Genomic DNA, 15,290 nt, shown 5'->3' with positions numbered 1-15,290 from the left:
CGTTGTAACACTAACCCAGCAGGGACTGGGCTGCCCCATCCCTCCAGGTCCCTCTTCCCCATGCCCGGGCACTGGGGTTCAGCTGCACCGGTGCCCCAAAATCGCAGCTATCTGCAAGTGCTTGGTGAGCACAAATGGCTCAACCCTGGCAGTGTTAGCCCTCCCGCAGCCGCTGCCGCCTTGCAGGCTGGCAAAGCCCATGGTCCCCCAGGCTGGGGTGGGCAGAGGGGTCCCGGCTCCCCCCAGGAGCACGGCGGGCGCTGGAAGGAGCACAGCTCCTCTGGTAACCTTGCTTCTCTCCCTGCCTTTCAGAAACACCCAGGTGTCTCACGCTGTCCTTGGCACAAACGTAAGTGCGCACGGGGCTAAATGAACCGCGCTGGGGCTGGAAAGCGCTAGCTGGTTTGTCTGGCTGGGCATGGATCTGCTGGGAGCAAGAGAAGGTGCTTTTGCAGAGCAGACGGAGCCGTGCTGCTGGGCACGGGGCTGTGGGGAGCCGCGGCCCTCGCTCGGGTGCAAGGAGCTCAGAGAGCCCCGGGCCGAGGGCAAGGCATTTCTGTGTGCCAGGGGCCACGTGCCGGGAGGGGAGGGCACGCTGCTCGCCCCGCTGCCCCTCGTACCCCTCCATGGGGGTAACTCCATCAGGCACCAGCCACAGTGGGAGGGCTCGCTTGTAGGCTGCGTTTTCTCAGCTGCTTTCTGGTTTTGGGGGGACTGTGGTTCACCTAAACACCTTCTCTCTCCTTATTTTCTCCTCTTCTCCAGTGACCCAACCTTTGGGAAGAGAAACTTTGAGCCGATGCTGACCGTGGAGCTGTGTGGGACGGCAGGTAGGACAGGCTTTTAATTTTTTAATTTTGCAAAAATCCTCCCTGGGAGGGGGCAAATTTACCTTAGATTCAGCCTGGAGTTCCCAGCTCCAGCCAAGCGCAGCCAAGCGGCCGTGTTCATAGAATCATAGAATCGTTTTGGCTGGAAGAGACCTTTAAGACCATCAAGCCCAATCATTTACCCAGCACTGCCAAGTTACCACTAAGCCATGTCCCTCAGCACTACATCTACATCTTTTAAATACCTCCAGGGTTGGCGACTCAACCACTTCCCTGCGCAGCCTGTTCCAATGCTTGACAACCCTTTCCGTGAAGAAATTTTTCCTAATAACCAGTCATTCCCCATCCAGGGAGCCCTGCTTTGCACCGCAAATGCAGGGGACTTCCCATGTGCTGCCTCCACATCCCAGCACTGGAAGCAGCTCCCAAGCTGCATCTTTCAGAGATGCTGGTGCTGGGGGGACGCGTTTGTGATGGGGGGACAGTTCAGGGGGCCCCTGCATTAGCCAGGAGGGGGAGAGTCCTCTGGTCCCTTCTGGGATCAGGCATCCTTTTTCCCCCAAGTGCCACTGGATGGATGAAGCTGCAGGGTCTGAGCAGCCTCCCTCCCTTGCAACGCTGGGGTGGGACGGGGCAGGATGGTGGGGGGGCCGAGCTGACTCCTGCCCTTTGTTCGGGGGGGGTTCAGGTCTCACGCCGCCCACCACTCCGCCATACAAGCCTGCCGAGGAGGACCTGTACAAGCCAGACATCCCTCAGGAGCCAGGGAAAGAGGACGGGACAGCCCCCAGCCCCAGGGGTGCAGGGGACGCAGCAGCCTCCCAGAAAGCCCCCAAGAAGCACCCCGAGAGGACAGAGCTCTTCGCCCACCTGAGCCGAGCCGCTGGGCGCCCCGCGCTCCCCGAGCAGCAGGGCCTGCTCAAGCGGCCATTCTCCCGCTCCTTCGGGGACCACGACTACTGCCAGGTGCTGAAGCCCGAGGCTGCCCTGCAGAGGAAGGTGCTCAAGTCGTGGGATCCCCCGAGCCAGGTGGAGATGGAGCACAAGAGGAGGGTCCCGGCCGCCCACTACCAGGGGCTGGACCTCAGTGGGAAGGAGGCGGGTGGCGAGATGCTGTGGAAGGACGGCGTCAAGCATCTGAGAGACCAGGAGATCAGAGCCAGCTTAACGAAGCACTTTGGCTTTCTGGACAGTGCCCTCGATGACGAGGACATGGTCTTCTGCAAGACCCCTGAGTACGACACTGTCTTTGAAGACAGCTGCAGTGAGAGCGGCTCCCCTGTGGAGGAGGAGGAAGAGGAGGAAGAGGAGGAGGAGGAACATGGCGACACCAAGCTGTGCCTGCGGAGAAACCCCCTTTCCAGGACCAGTTTGCATTACTGTCCACGGAGCCGGTCCAGCTCGGGATCTTCGTGCTGCCGGTCACGATCACCTGCAAGCAGACGGACCTTCAGGTACAGGGGGCAGTGGGGGAGGCACTTGGGGCTGTTCTTGCACCCTGTGTTTTTGCCCCGGTGCGTGGCAGCCCCAGCTTGCTCTGGTCTCCTAGCCCAAGTAATCAAGATGCTAATTCATAAAAGAAAAACCATTGAAATAACTGGTACTACATCAGCAGCTGCTGAAAACATCATCAGAAAGCAGCACGGGGGGAAGCAGCCAGGGATTTTCATTGTGCTGGGGGTGATGGGGCATGGGCAGGGGCCAGAGCTGCGCCTGGGAAGGGGCGAGTGCCAGCTGGGACCCTCCCGGCATCTGTCAGAAAGGACTTCCCAGTGTCCTTTCCAGGGTTTGCAGAGCCCCATCTCCTCTGGGCTCACGGTGCTTCCGAGCGCCCACCCACCCGCTGCTGCAGACGCCACGTGTCTCAGCTTCGCTTTGACGTTTGAAGCTTTCCCCGCCGGATCCCCCGGCTGACCTCCTCTCCCTCGCTTCCCAGGTGTGAGAACAGCGAGCAGTGTCAGGGCGGGAGCGGGCACTGGGGCCAGCTGGAGAAGAGACGGGAAAAGGCCATCGTAAGTGAGCGGGGACCCCGCGGTGGGACACAGCAATCCCCAGCCCTTAGTTCATTTCCCGCTCCAGAAAAGCAGCGTCAGAGCCCATTAGCCCTGGCTTCAGCATCCCTTGGTGCGAGGCCAGTGTTAAACAAGGACATGGGGGTGGAGAGGGGAGAGAAAAACCTCACGTGAAGCGGAAGCCACCGGCGATTGGCAATACACGGAGTCCTTGGCGCAGAAATGCCCAGAGCATCCTACGCTGGTGCTTCAGCGCACGCGGCATTGGCAATTACCGGGGTGAGCTGGGGAATCCCTGAAGCTGCTCAGCCGTTGTGGATGCAATTCCTCTGCAGAGGTGGCCTTGTGCACCGGGAACCCTGCGTGTGCCCACGGGTGGGAGCTGGGGGGGGCTGGAGAGCACGCAGGGAAGTTGCTGTTGGTCCTCTACTGTTGTACACATAAACACACACACACACACACGCCTCTGGCATTTTTGTTCTGCAATGCAATTGAATGTTGCCCCTAGCAATTCCTGGGAATATTTCCTGGCATGATCAGCAGGAGAAGCTGAAAAAGCTGCAGGAATGCAGGAGAAATTTAAATGAGAAGGTGGTGGGGGTAGCTGCTTCAGCCTGGCTGTAACACCATCCTAAGTGATGTGGATATGGCTGTCCCTTGCAGCAGTGGTGACCTGGGGGTGACATCCATGAGCTAGCTGGAGTGTAGACAGCCAGACCCCGGAGACGTCAGGCTGTGCCCGTGGTGGCATCGCCCTGCTGCAGCCTGGTGACCAGGGCTCCTCGGTGGCCCTGCATTTCCAGCGCCCGTCGGCAGCACAGAGGGATGGGGCTTCCGGAGCCTGAAAGCTTTCGCTTGCTTTGCCAGGGGGAAGGCCGGGTGGTGTATATCAGAAACCTCTCCAGCAGCATGAGCTCCAGCGAACTGAAGAAACGCTTCGAAGTGTTTGGTGAAATCGTGGAGTGTCAGGTCGTGTCCAGGACTAACAGGTGGGTGGCGAGCGAGCCACAGTCTGGGGCTCCAGCGGCTGTGGGCAACCCCTCTCCTGCGGCAGCATCAGCACTGCCAGGCGGTGCAGGGTCACCCCCGCATCCAGCTGTATGTGTACCAGTGATGCGGTTGTGCCGGTGGGGTGAAGCGCTCTGTGCCATGCCAACCCCCTCGGGCAGGAGATGCAGTGTGTCCCCAGGTCCAAGGGCATGGGGAGGGCCGGTGGGATGGAGGGATAGCAGGATGGAGGGCCGGTGAAATGGATGGACGGTGGGATAGAGGCACAGGGTTGCAGTGCTGGGCAGAGCCACGTTGGGCTGCGGGGCCCATTGCATCTTGAATTCTTTCTCTGGTTGCTCAGGGGGGATAAATATGGCTTCATCACCTACCGGTATTCAGAGCATGCCGCCTTATCTCTGAAGAACGGCACCTCGCTAAGGAAGAGGAATGAGCCTTCGTTCCAGCTCAGCTCTGGTGGCCTCGGGCACTTCTTCTGGACCAGATACGCTGACCTGGGTAAGAAAGCAGGAGCTGCTTTTTTTCCAAAGCATCCTGCTTATCAGCACAGAGCCGTAACGGCATGTTGCAGTGCTGAACCCTCGTCACGCAAGGATCTAAACTTCTTTAAAGCCTACAGGGAAAGCCCACCGGCTCTTCTATGGCTCACTGTAGCTGCACTTAGCTCAGTGGGATGGCTTGGGAAACTTGGTGGAGAGAAGAAAAGCAACTGATGTGAGGACCTGGAGTGTGTTGGCTGCAAAACGTAGCATCACACCCCAGAGCTGCTGGGTCTCAGCTGACCGCAGCCCATCCTGTCTCTGCTGCCTTTCTGCACAGCACTGGACCCTTTCCAGCAGAGAATTCCCTTCCTAGTCGTTAGAGAAAGCAGTCAGCAACATCTCATTAGCCCGAGAGGTGATCTGGGTGGTTTGCTGCTCCGCAGGCCAGATTCACCACACTGCATATGCGCTTTTGAGACAAAATGACAGCACTGAAATGTGCTGCGATGACATTAACTCTTTCTGTGCTGTACGGGCTTCTGCAGGACCTCCTGCCTCGCTCAGTGACCGCGTTAGCCCTTTCTGGACCCCGTCCCTTCGCGGGTGGTGGGGCTGCAGGCTGAGCTGAGGGACAGGAGACAAACCCTATGCTAGTCCTGCAAGAGAAATGTGATCCAGGCTTCGCTCAGCCCTCGTTGCTGTGATCTTCAGGTGTTTCACAAACACTGCACATTTATTTCTGCACCCTCTGCAGGGGGTGAAGTGGCTCTAGCATCCCACTTCATGCACCAGAGGCTGAGGTCCAGAAAATAAAGCCCTAAGTCTTGATTTATCTGTAGATGCGCAGTCTGATAAGAGTACTGCCCAATCTTTTAGCACCTTATAATACGTCATCTGCTCAGAGCAGCAATCCCTCTGACTTTGGTTGGGCGCAAATGCCCATTGGTCATCTAAATAAATCCCAGGGCCTCTCAGTTTGGGCATGGAAAAGATAGGAAACAGAGAGCACCCCGTGATGAAGATGTTGGCACATGGCTGTGCGGTGCTGTGGGGAGCGGGGCCAGAGCTGTGCAGGAGAAAACCCTCCCCGCAGCGCTCCTCACCTGCAGATCGCTGCCAGGCCAGCAGTCACCCCCGTACTGCACCCACCGCCTCCTTCCTAAAGTCCTGCTCGCCCTGGCACAGGATGAGACGGTGAGCCCACGGGCAGAGGCGAAATGCAACCGTGCCGTTCATGGCTCATTCACAAATACACACCCTAAAGGGTTAAGCTGCTGTTAAATTAGGCAGCCTTATTTCTGGCATTTGCTGAATTTCCCAGGCTTTGCGGGGACACTGTTTGTTCAGCCTCTGACAGAGGGCTGGGGAGGCTCCCCCCTCACCACGACCGGGACGGCCCTGTGTCAGCGCCTCGGAATTCAGCTGGATCTGGCAGATTTTTGCGCACCTGGGAATGAGTGTCTGCGGTGTGTGACCTGCCGGGCTGGGCGCTGCTACAGCCCGTTTCCAGTGGGGGAGAGACAGCACCGTCCCCCCTCCCTTTCGCCATTGCCGCCTCGTCCCGGCTGGCTCCCCGGGGTGGATGTGGGGTTTGTGGTCCGGGGGTGCAGCACGCCGGTAGCGGAGGAGCGAGCGGTGTCCCTCTGTGCCTCAGTTTCCCTCCCCGCTCCCTGACCCGGCTGCTTTGTGTCCCTGCCGTTCCCAGATTGCAGTGCGGAGGAGTCCTCCCCAGCTCCAGTGAAAAGCAAGTACGAGACCATGGATTTCGACAGCTTGCTGCAGGAGGCCCAGCGAAGCCTGCATCGGTAACAGCCTTAACCTTGGAGGAATACCTCAATACCTCAGTCAAGGCACTTCCAATATGTTTACGTTTTCAAAGAAATTATTCAGTCTATGGAAAGCGAGAGAGAGCGAGAGAGAGCGAGAGCACGCACGCGCGAGAGAGAGAGACTGCCGTCCCTTCCGATCGATGTTTACATTGAACAAAGCTGCTTCTGTCTGTGAGTCCCCATGGTGTTGATGTCTCACTGCCACACGTTAGTCACCCCGCTTCTGACTGGTTGTTTTAGGGTGAGCCTAGGAGCCCCCCCGGCCCCTCTCCCCCTTCCCAGACCCCCCCCGCCCCATGCTCCCGCCGCGGAGTTGCAGCTGTGTTCACCATAACATTTTTTTGTCCGTAGTGTGTGATGATGAAATTGTTAATTGTGAATAGAATCAGGATTATAAACTAATTTTTAATAGAAGAAGAGAAAAAAAAAAAGTATATACTTAAAAAAATGTATTTATGGCTCAGATGTACTGTAATTCAGATTTATTGTACCGCTTCCTTGATTTTTAACTATGCACTGTAATGAGGCATTTGCCACTCAGCAAATGGGGGGTCAGAGCAGAGTCACGGAGCCGGCATTCACCCATCGGCCGCGGAGGCACCCGCCTACCCCGCTGGCAAACCGGGGTGCTCGGTGGTCGCGTCGGGGTCGCCCACTTTCCTGTCAAAGCCATTCTTCTTGCCCACGTGGCTCGAGCCCCCCAGCCCGGCTGGGTCGCAGTACCCAGATGCTGAGCTCGGTGCTGGTGGGTGATGGAGCTGGTGGCCGGTGGGGCACGTGCCATTCTCGCCGTGGGGCCAGGCAGCTGTGCAGGCACGAAGGAGAGGGGTGGTGGAAGGATGCACTGCCCAGGGGGTGGCTGCGGGACCAATGCCGGCCAGCCTGCGCAGCTCCAGCCCTCCGCTGCCCTTGGAGCCAGGAGAGAGGGGTCGGGGAGCGGGAGCCAGCCAGGCTTGATCCGGCTGGTCCTGGGGAACGAGCACCTCCGGGTCCCTGCACGGGAGCTGGCTTCTCTCCGGCGCCTCGGGTGGCTGGCAGAGCGGCCGGGGCAGGCGGCTTGCTCCGCACTCGCTTTTTCCCCTCCAAAGCAAGCGGGGTGAGGAGACCTGGCTGTGATCCCTGCCCCGCAGCCAGCCCAGAGAGGCAGGGAGGCAGGGGGAGGGCCCAGCTCACCCACCACCCTGCCCAGTACCTGACAAGCCATACACTTCCCAGCACCTGGTTGGCACCCAGGACCCGTCCCCCCGCCGGAGCCCCATGGCACGCTCACCCCCTCTGCCTCTGGCTGGGGGCCCTCGGGGCTGCCTGGCAGCACTGGATTTAAGGCATGCTCAAACAACACCCCCCCAAAATATGCTTGCAAACCTGCCCTCCCTCTCCGGGCGAGGTGGTAGGGGGAGAGAGGTGACCACCAGCTGGAGCAAACCCCACTGCGAGCCGGCCAGAGGCACCATTTTACCCCAAGGGAGCGGGAATCTTGCTGCTCCTCAAGCCATCGCCATCGTCTCCATTTATTTTTCAGACCCAGAGACCACTAGGGATTCAGCCATCCTCTGTAGATAGAATATTATAGCCTTAACTCTGCCAATAGATAGATTAGAGTCTCCTGGGGTCTCCTCTCTTCATGACTTAGGGGTTTTATTCTCATTTCCCTGGCGTGGATACGGTTTCGTCTTGCAGGGAGTCTGAGCAAAGCCTCTGGAACTACAGGAGACGGGATGCCGAGAGCCTGAGCCCTGCCGAGTTGGCCCTTGACTCCGGGGCCATGCCTGCAGCTGGTCTCCGGCGGGAGCAGAGGTGCCGGCGGCGCCGATACCAGCACAGTCACCTGCTTGTTTCTCCCCGCTTTTGGGGAAGCCGCGATTCTGACGACAACCAGCCCGGCAGTGTGAGGGCCCACGGGCCACCGCGGGGTTTGAAACCGTGGGTCCCCAGTCTGCCGCCGGTGACGATCAGTGTCAGGGAACAGTCCTCGTGCCATTTCCGTCTCAGCAGCAAGGTTCGGCATCTCCCGCCGCTTCTCATCCCACCTTCGCAAACACGAGTAGCTCTGGCCCAGACTGAGCATCTGCTATTGGCAATTGCCTCATTGTAGCTTTGCCTTTTTCTGTCCTAGTATTTCCTCACAACGATGATGTTTACATGTGATTGCTATAGAGCTTATGTAGAATGTATATAGCGACACATTTAGGGTGGGTAGTACTGTCCTGTGCTGTGCTAATGTTTTTCAGAAAACGATCAATCCAAAAAAAAAAAAAAAAAACCAACAACAAAAAAAACCCCCAACAACAAAAAAAGCAAAGTAAGTGGAATTCTTCCATCTCCCGCTCAGCCGCGGGCACCGAGCCCCCGCGGCCGCCCCCGCCGGGGATGCATCAAGCGTGGCGGAGGGGAGGGTTAGTGCAGAGCTGGGGGGCTCCGGAGCCGGGGGGAGCCTTCTCCTGGGGGATCACTCAGTCGCTTCCCAAGCATTGGTTTCCGTGAACCCGGATATAAAATTTCGGAATGCTTTCCTGCGGCTGGGCGCCCCGGGTGGGCCCGCAGCCCCCGCCCCTGCCTGGATTCTGGATGTGGAGGCCGGTGCTGGGGAAGGGGAGGGCTCGTCCTGCACAGAGCCGATCAGTACTGCACCCGTAGGGTAGGAAGAGACGCAATAAGTGGTCTTCGTGGTGCCTGAAGCCTATAAGTGGGGTTGGGTTTTTTTATCTTATTTTTTGGTTTGGGGTTTTTTCTTTGTTTTTTCTTTTTTTTTTTTTCCCCCCTTTCAATTGGGATGGTTTGGTTTCCCTCCTCCCCCAAGAAATTTCTCCAGGACTTATGCACTACGCGCAGAAATGTGCACGGCGCAGGGGCACAAGTGTGGCTGGGGCAGCCCTGTGCCACCGCCCGCGTCTGCTGGCCCATGGCTGTGGCAGGGAAAAGCAGGGGACACGTGCTGCCAGCCCTGGGGGCACGTCCCACCCCCTCCCGGGGCTGTGTGCTGCCTGCCCCGGGGGGCTTCCCCTGACTTTTAGGACAGGGTGAGAGTGGGGAGTGTCCAGCTCAAGATGCACAGGTCTGCTGGGTTTAGAATCCCTCACGCTGGGTTTGTGGTGAAAAAATAAGTTTCCACTTGATTTTTTTTTTTTTAATTTTTTTTTTTAATATAAAGGTGTCTTTAGCTTGCAGTGCTCGAGTCTGCAAAGGCGTGGGAAGGTGGGCTCGGGCAGAAGGGGCAGGTGTGAGCTCCCTCCCTTAGCGGCCCAGGACTTTGGGATGCTAACGGGGAAACAGGGCAGGAGCCGAGCAATGGCCGGGCACCCCGTGGGGAGCAGCAGCCGGCCCTGCCGGGGAAGCGCCGGCCTTCGCATGTGCCTCATCCCCGGAGCTGCCGGGGAGCGGGGATGGCCACCCCCCAGGATTAGCTTTACAGTCTCAGCCTGTGGCATCGCGGGGGGTGCCCCGGCATGGGTGCAGCTCAGCGCTGGGCACCCCGAAAAGGGAACCCTTGCACCCCGGGAAGCTGCCCCCCGCCGCCTGCGAGGGCCGGGCGGGAGCGCTGCTTCAAAGAGAAACGGGGAGCAAAAGGGTATTTTGCGGTAGGCAATAAGTAAGGAGGAGATTTATTTTTTTAAAAATATATAACTATAGAATGTGCCCCAGCAGTTTCCTGCAGGTACTGTGGGGAAATGCTGAATGTGAAGAGTTTCGTGATACAATGCCCCTTTGCCTTTTTTGCACAGATTTGCCCCAGAAAAGCTCGTTGTTCAGGGTGGGGTACCGGCTGGAATCCACCGGGTCCCTGGGGCTCCGCGGGAAGGAGCAAACGTTTCTGAGTGTCTAGGCTGAATGCAGAGGACAATCCCGGGTTTTAGGTTCGATGCCACCCCAAAGAAAAGGTTTATCCCGATTCCTACTCAGCGCAGCTGGCAGGGCTGCACGTCTTCTTTAACAAACGGCAGCTCAGTCACCACGTTACAGTCTTGAGTGTCTGAGTTCAGCACTGGTCCATGCAAAGGAGCGTTGCAATTGCAGACCAGCACTTTTTTTTTACTTTTTTTTTTTTTTCTGGGTTTTTTCTCCTTTTTTTCTTTTTGGAGGTATGCTGAACACCGAGATACATCCTTGTTTGTAGCTGAGCCCTGACACCCTTTCTGTTCTAAGCGCCGTGGTCCATCCCCGACAATCTCAAGCAATATAGAGCCAAATGCAACCTTGGGGTTTCAATCCTCTTCCCTCGCCCCCCGGCTCCGGGGCCAGGGGGGGCAGCCTGGCTGCAGTGCCCATGGCCACGGCGCCGAGCCAAGAGCCACGATGCGGCGAACGCTGAGCTGGGGAGGGAGAGTGTGTATGCCTGTGAGAAAGAGAGAGAAAGACTAAATTGATGCATTTCTTGAAAAAGGTGTAAGAATTTCACCTAAAGAGGGGCACATCTGCTTTGTTATTTATAAAAAAAAAAGCTAAATTCTGTCTTTTTTTTCTTTTTTTTTTTTTTTTAAGTAAAAGGACACTGCTAATAATTATTAGGGGCCAGTTCTGCCTCCCTTCCTCATGCTGAGGAAGTACTACTTAACTCGGCAATTTTCTACTTGCAGAGTAAGTAAAAGTAGCAGAATTGATCCCTCTGTAATTAAGAATCAAGTTTTTAGTCGGTTTTTTTTTTAATTCATAGAGGTTTTTTATATTTCACTTAATTTTTTTCCCCAGTTCCGTTCCATTGTGTCCTTATTTATGTAATATACTTTAACCTTAAAAGATGGCATAAATTCTTATGCCTTTCCTTTATTATTATTGTTGTTATTTTTAAAAAAGAGATTTATTTCTAGTGTGATTTAACTGTCTACCTTCTAAAACGAGAGAACGTTTTCTTGTATTTTTACATTGTCAGATTCTATAGTTTCATAGATAATTTAACCAAATCGCTCAATGTATTATCTATATCTATCCGGTGGGTATAAAAGTTCTATTTTAAATTGTGTAAATACTTCAGAACTGGCTTCTTTTTCCAGACTCCCCTGCCGTGGAGTTACTTGTTTACATCAAAAAGACTGTAGAATCTCTACGCTCATGTACTGTAAATAGTGAAGTGATCTGCCTATAAATAAACGATAACATATATACTATAAAGTGGAAAGAAAGAAAAAAAAAAGGAACAAGTCTGTGCCACTAATACTTTTGTTTATGAAGTAAACTTAAGTTTACTTTTGTTTAGTTATGGTGGGGGCACGGCCGGGGCCGGGGGGGTGTCGGAAGCCCCCCAGCTTGCTCACACCAACGCTGCACCACTGCCAGGGATGTGGCTCCCGTCGGGGAATCTCCCTGGATATTGCGATTTTAAGTGAGGCTTCTTCCAGTTCAAATTCTGCAGGAAAAGCCCTCTGTACTCGGGACTTTGGGAGCGGTGCCGCTGCTGCAAGACCCATCGCAGAAGAAATCCCCTGGACCAGGGGGGGTTAAAAATGAAGTGGGGCATGCACCTCGAATTTCCTTGAGTGGGAGTAAGAGAGGAGAGGGCTGCATTGGAAGAAAAAGTGTGGAAGAGACTCCAGATGGTGATGCAGCAGCCATACGGCTCAGGACGGCACCTGGATAGTCCTCCCCCGGTACCAGGACGAACCGCCGTGTCCCAGTACAGAGTGTCCATCGTGGGAGCCCCGGCTGCGGAAGGGAGGGGATGGAAAGCCCGGCCAGTCGGTGGCAGCGTGGGTAGCCCAATGCCAGCTGTCGCCCCTGGGGGGACTGCTGGGTCGGAGGATTGCACTGAATTTATCGGGAGCACGGCATGGTGACGCTGCCAGGCAGGAGGCCCTCAGCAGCCCGATCGGAGGAGCTCTGCAAGGTGCTGAGCTGGCCCGGCTGTTGTTTTTTCTGCCGATTTGCACCAATTTAGGCAGCTGCCCTAGACCTGCCCGTCTCCGGCACATCACAGCCAGCGGGAGCCCGGCACCGGTCCCCCCCTCCCAGCCACAGAGCCAGCACCAGCCTCCCACCCCAGCCCCAGCCCTCATCCCTGTGACTGCTGCACCCTGACTGTAGGACTCACGGGAAGCCCATTTCCCTGCTGCTCTCCAAAAAAATGGGCTTCGAGGCCACCAAACAGGAATCTTTTTCTAAGGTACATCAGGGCACGGTGACGCTGCCAGTGCCAGGACAGAGCAAAACATGGAATTGCAAGGAGGAAATGCGGGGATGCAGCTGGGGCAGGCGGAGTCGGGGTGCCCAGGGTGGGAGCGAGTGGGAGCAGGGGCACGGGAGCAGGGTCCCGGCTGGCCAGGCCCTGGGATGGAGCAGGGACACACGAAGAGGGGACAGACCCGCACCTGAGGCTTCTCCTCCCAGCCTGGCCTGTGCCTCCCGGCACTGCATTCCCAGGCAGCTTTCTGGAAAATAAAGGACTGGTGCTACTCATCGAGTATTAACTATCCTGCAAGCAGGCTGAAGGGAGCTGCTGGTGAACCGCGACATCCGTTCAGCAGCTCCGTTAGTCCCAGCAATTACTTCCAGCCATTTGCAAAAAAAAAAACCCCATGCAACAGTTTTCATTGTGGCATAACTTTTGTGAGAAATTGGCTTCTTTGTCACACAGGCGGGCGCTGCTTTTGTAGTAGCTTATGGGGCTGCTCTCGGGCTGCTGGAGGGAAGGGAGGCGACGTTCTCTCCTGCGCGAGGCCCACCGTGCCTTGTGGGAGGGGAAAATCAGTCAATAACGGGCTTTTGTGCCCAGGAACAGCTTTTGCTGCTGACTTTGGCTGGCTGGCACCTGGCGGCAGCGTGGGGGCTCAGGGGCAGCGAGGGCAGCGTGGCCATGCTGGCATCTGGCTGAGACCTCGGCTGCCCCGGGCTCCACCAGCTCGGTGGGACCCCCTTGCCCCACGGGGTGGGCAGGGGAGGCAGGGGCGCAGCAAGGCGATGCCTGGAAATGCCATGCCAGGCTCGTGCTCGTGAAACACCTGTTGCTTGGGGTTTATTTTGCTGCCCGGCGAGCCATCCCGGGATGCCCTTTGGAGTTCCCACTCCCCCTCTCACCCCGGGCAGCGGCATCTGACACCAAATCCTGCCCTGCTCCTCCTCCCCCCTGCCCGCCCCCTCCCAAGCTCTGCAGCACCTGCGGCTCCAGCCACCTGTGCTTGCTGTGAGTCTTTAAATGCCGGTGGAGAGCTTTCTCCAGGTGCTGCTGGTTGTGGGTCCCACAACCTCTGTTCCTTCTTTCTCTCCCCCTCAGTCCTTGGCTGGCTGTGTTTTAATTTCTCATGTGCCGTCGCTGCCTCCAAATGCCTTTTCAAACGCAGACTTGGACCCCTCCTGTTCCTCAGCAACCTCCTGCAGGTAAGAAGGTACCGTCCTCTCCCCAACGGCTTTTCCAGCACTAACCCCGCTGCCGGCAAGCCCCCACCACCCTGCTGCCTCTGGGGGAGTGTTTCCAGCTCCTTGTGGCTGCAGCTCGTGCTGCCTGCAGTGCAGAGTGGGCCCAGTCGGGCAGTGGATGAACAAATCCTGCGATAACCAGGGCAAGAGCAGCGAATCTGCCCCGGCAGCGGCTGCGATGGGCGAGATGCCGGCGCCGGGCTCTCGGGAGACAGCTGGCTCCGCACAGCAGTGCTGGGGCTGCCGCCTCTCTCCTCTTCTAAGCATCTCTGCTTCCCCTTCAGCTTGACACCTACAAGGAATGCCCCTCGCCCCTGCGACTGTGCTTTGCTCACCACAAGCGAGCGGCTGCCTGGGCGCAGGCTGAGCACCAGAGGAAGAGCAGACGGCAGGCACCTCCTCACCGCCTAAATAATAGCCATGATTTTAGAGGAAAGCTGTCCACACACCATGGCCCAGGCTCTCGGTAGCCCCCGAAACACCGAAGGCTGACTGCCCGTGCAGAACCCGCTAGAGAAGGGCACAGAGAGGGGTGGGACTGCCCCGATTGCTGTCCGTCATCTGTATCTGCTCACGCTGGTTTCAGGTCACTCGGAGCCCCCGTTACAGAGGGTCTGCAAAACAGCAGCGTCTGCCTGGAGAGAGGCAGGGGAGGGGTTTGGCTCAGCACTGCAAAACGGGCAAACTCTTGGGTGAACGCCCTGCCTTTCATCACCACCACCACCATCTCCATTCATCACTGCAAGCTACTGAAAGCGAGCTCCCGGCAGCCCAAGCAGAACAAACAACTCGTGCGATGCCCCCGGGACGCGGGGCTCTCCCCGGCGCACTCGGGCAGCGGAGGACAGGATGCTGCTCCGAGCATCCTCACTCCCGGGGTTCGGCTCACGTTCACATCTGCTTCCAGGAAACAGAAGTCCAGGTTTGCTCTGCTGGGTTTTTGCAATCAGTCAAAGCCAACCAGTGCTGAAATATTGTCATATTTAATAATTATACAGAAAAATAAACACACCTAGCAACCAGCTATTGCTCTCTTCACAATGCTCCTGGTATAAGGAATTTACCCTCCCTCCAGTGCTGCTGGTGAGGGGAGCCACACACCAGTGTAGAGGTGAGGCCCAAGGGAAGAGTCAAAAGACTGCTTGGCTGTGGCCGTGCACCATTTTGCCACGTGGGCTGGCCACAAGCGGCCCAGGAGATGCCAGCAGATTATTTACAGCGGCCGTTACCTGCAGCTTCCAGCATCCAAACTCCTGAAGGAAATTACGGAAATTAATTTTTCTTCAATGACAGGAGCAGCGTAATTAATGGAAGGGTAATTAATGAAGGGTTAAGAAAGAAGACTTCAGGGTAGGCGGTTTGCAGGCAGCACGGGCAGCCAAGGCTGCAGCTGGACACAACAGGGGAGCAGCAGCTTGTCCCAGCCCGTGCCTGCAAACAGGGCACAGTAAGGAACCCAGAGTGATCCACAAAATCCCCACAGCCTCCTGCCGGGAGCAAGCCCTCCTGCAGCCCTCACTGGCTCCAAGCAGATCAAAGAGAGGATTTTTTTTCCCCTGTGCAGCACTGTGGGGCTGGGATGCAGGCAGCAGCGTGACAGCCACCGGGGCCACGTGTGCCCAGGAGGGCATTTGCCAATGCACGTTGTGCCACGCTGGAGGAGGTGGGGACGGGTGGTGGAACACAGCAGTTTCACGTGCTTTGAGGGAACAGCAAAGCCAGGCGAGCGCTGCATACAGCGTTAGCCACGTCCGAGGCAACTGAGGAAAAGGGATTAGCAGCAGT

At 56.9% G+C, this 15,290-nt stretch overlaps 1 protein-coding gene across 4 annotated transcripts in view; it reads left to right on the top strand.

The window, feature by feature from the left end:
• The window catches only part of PPARGC1B (PPARG coactivator 1 beta), a 59,142-nt gene extending 44,748 nt beyond the window's left edge, over nt 1-14,394 (top strand). The window contains exons 6-13 of one of the 4 annotated variants that reach the window (XR_010072887.1): nt 313-349; nt 766-830; nt 1,519-2,284; nt 2,767-2,842; nt 3,710-3,831; nt 4,194-4,348; nt 6,038-6,332; nt 7,842-14,394. Coding sequence is in view for 1 of the 4 variants with exons in the window: in XM_063348939.1 (XP_063205009.1) it covers nt 313-349; nt 766-830; nt 1,519-2,284; nt 2,767-2,842; nt 3,710-3,831; nt 4,194-4,348; nt 6,038-6,141 (1,325 nt within the window). In the remaining 3 variants the exon portion in view is untranslated. Of the gene's footprint in view, nt 1-312; nt 350-765; nt 831-1,518; nt 2,285-2,766; nt 2,843-3,709; nt 3,832-4,193; nt 4,349-6,037 lie in introns of all 4 variants that reach the window. The other 3 variants (XR_010072886.1, XR_010072885.1, XM_063348939.1) reach the window with 3 other exon arrangements.
• Nucleotides 14,395-15,290: the final 896 nt, after the last annotated feature.

Source organism: Chroicocephalus ridibundus, chromosome 11, assembly GCF_963924245.1.
Source record: "Chroicocephalus ridibundus chromosome 11, bChrRid1.1, whole genome shotgun sequence".
Taxonomy (NCBI): Eukaryota; Metazoa; Chordata; class Aves; order Charadriiformes; family Laridae; genus Chroicocephalus; species Chroicocephalus ridibundus.
Note: the sequence above shows the minus strand (reverse complement) of the source record. Positions and strands in the feature narration are given on the sequence as shown.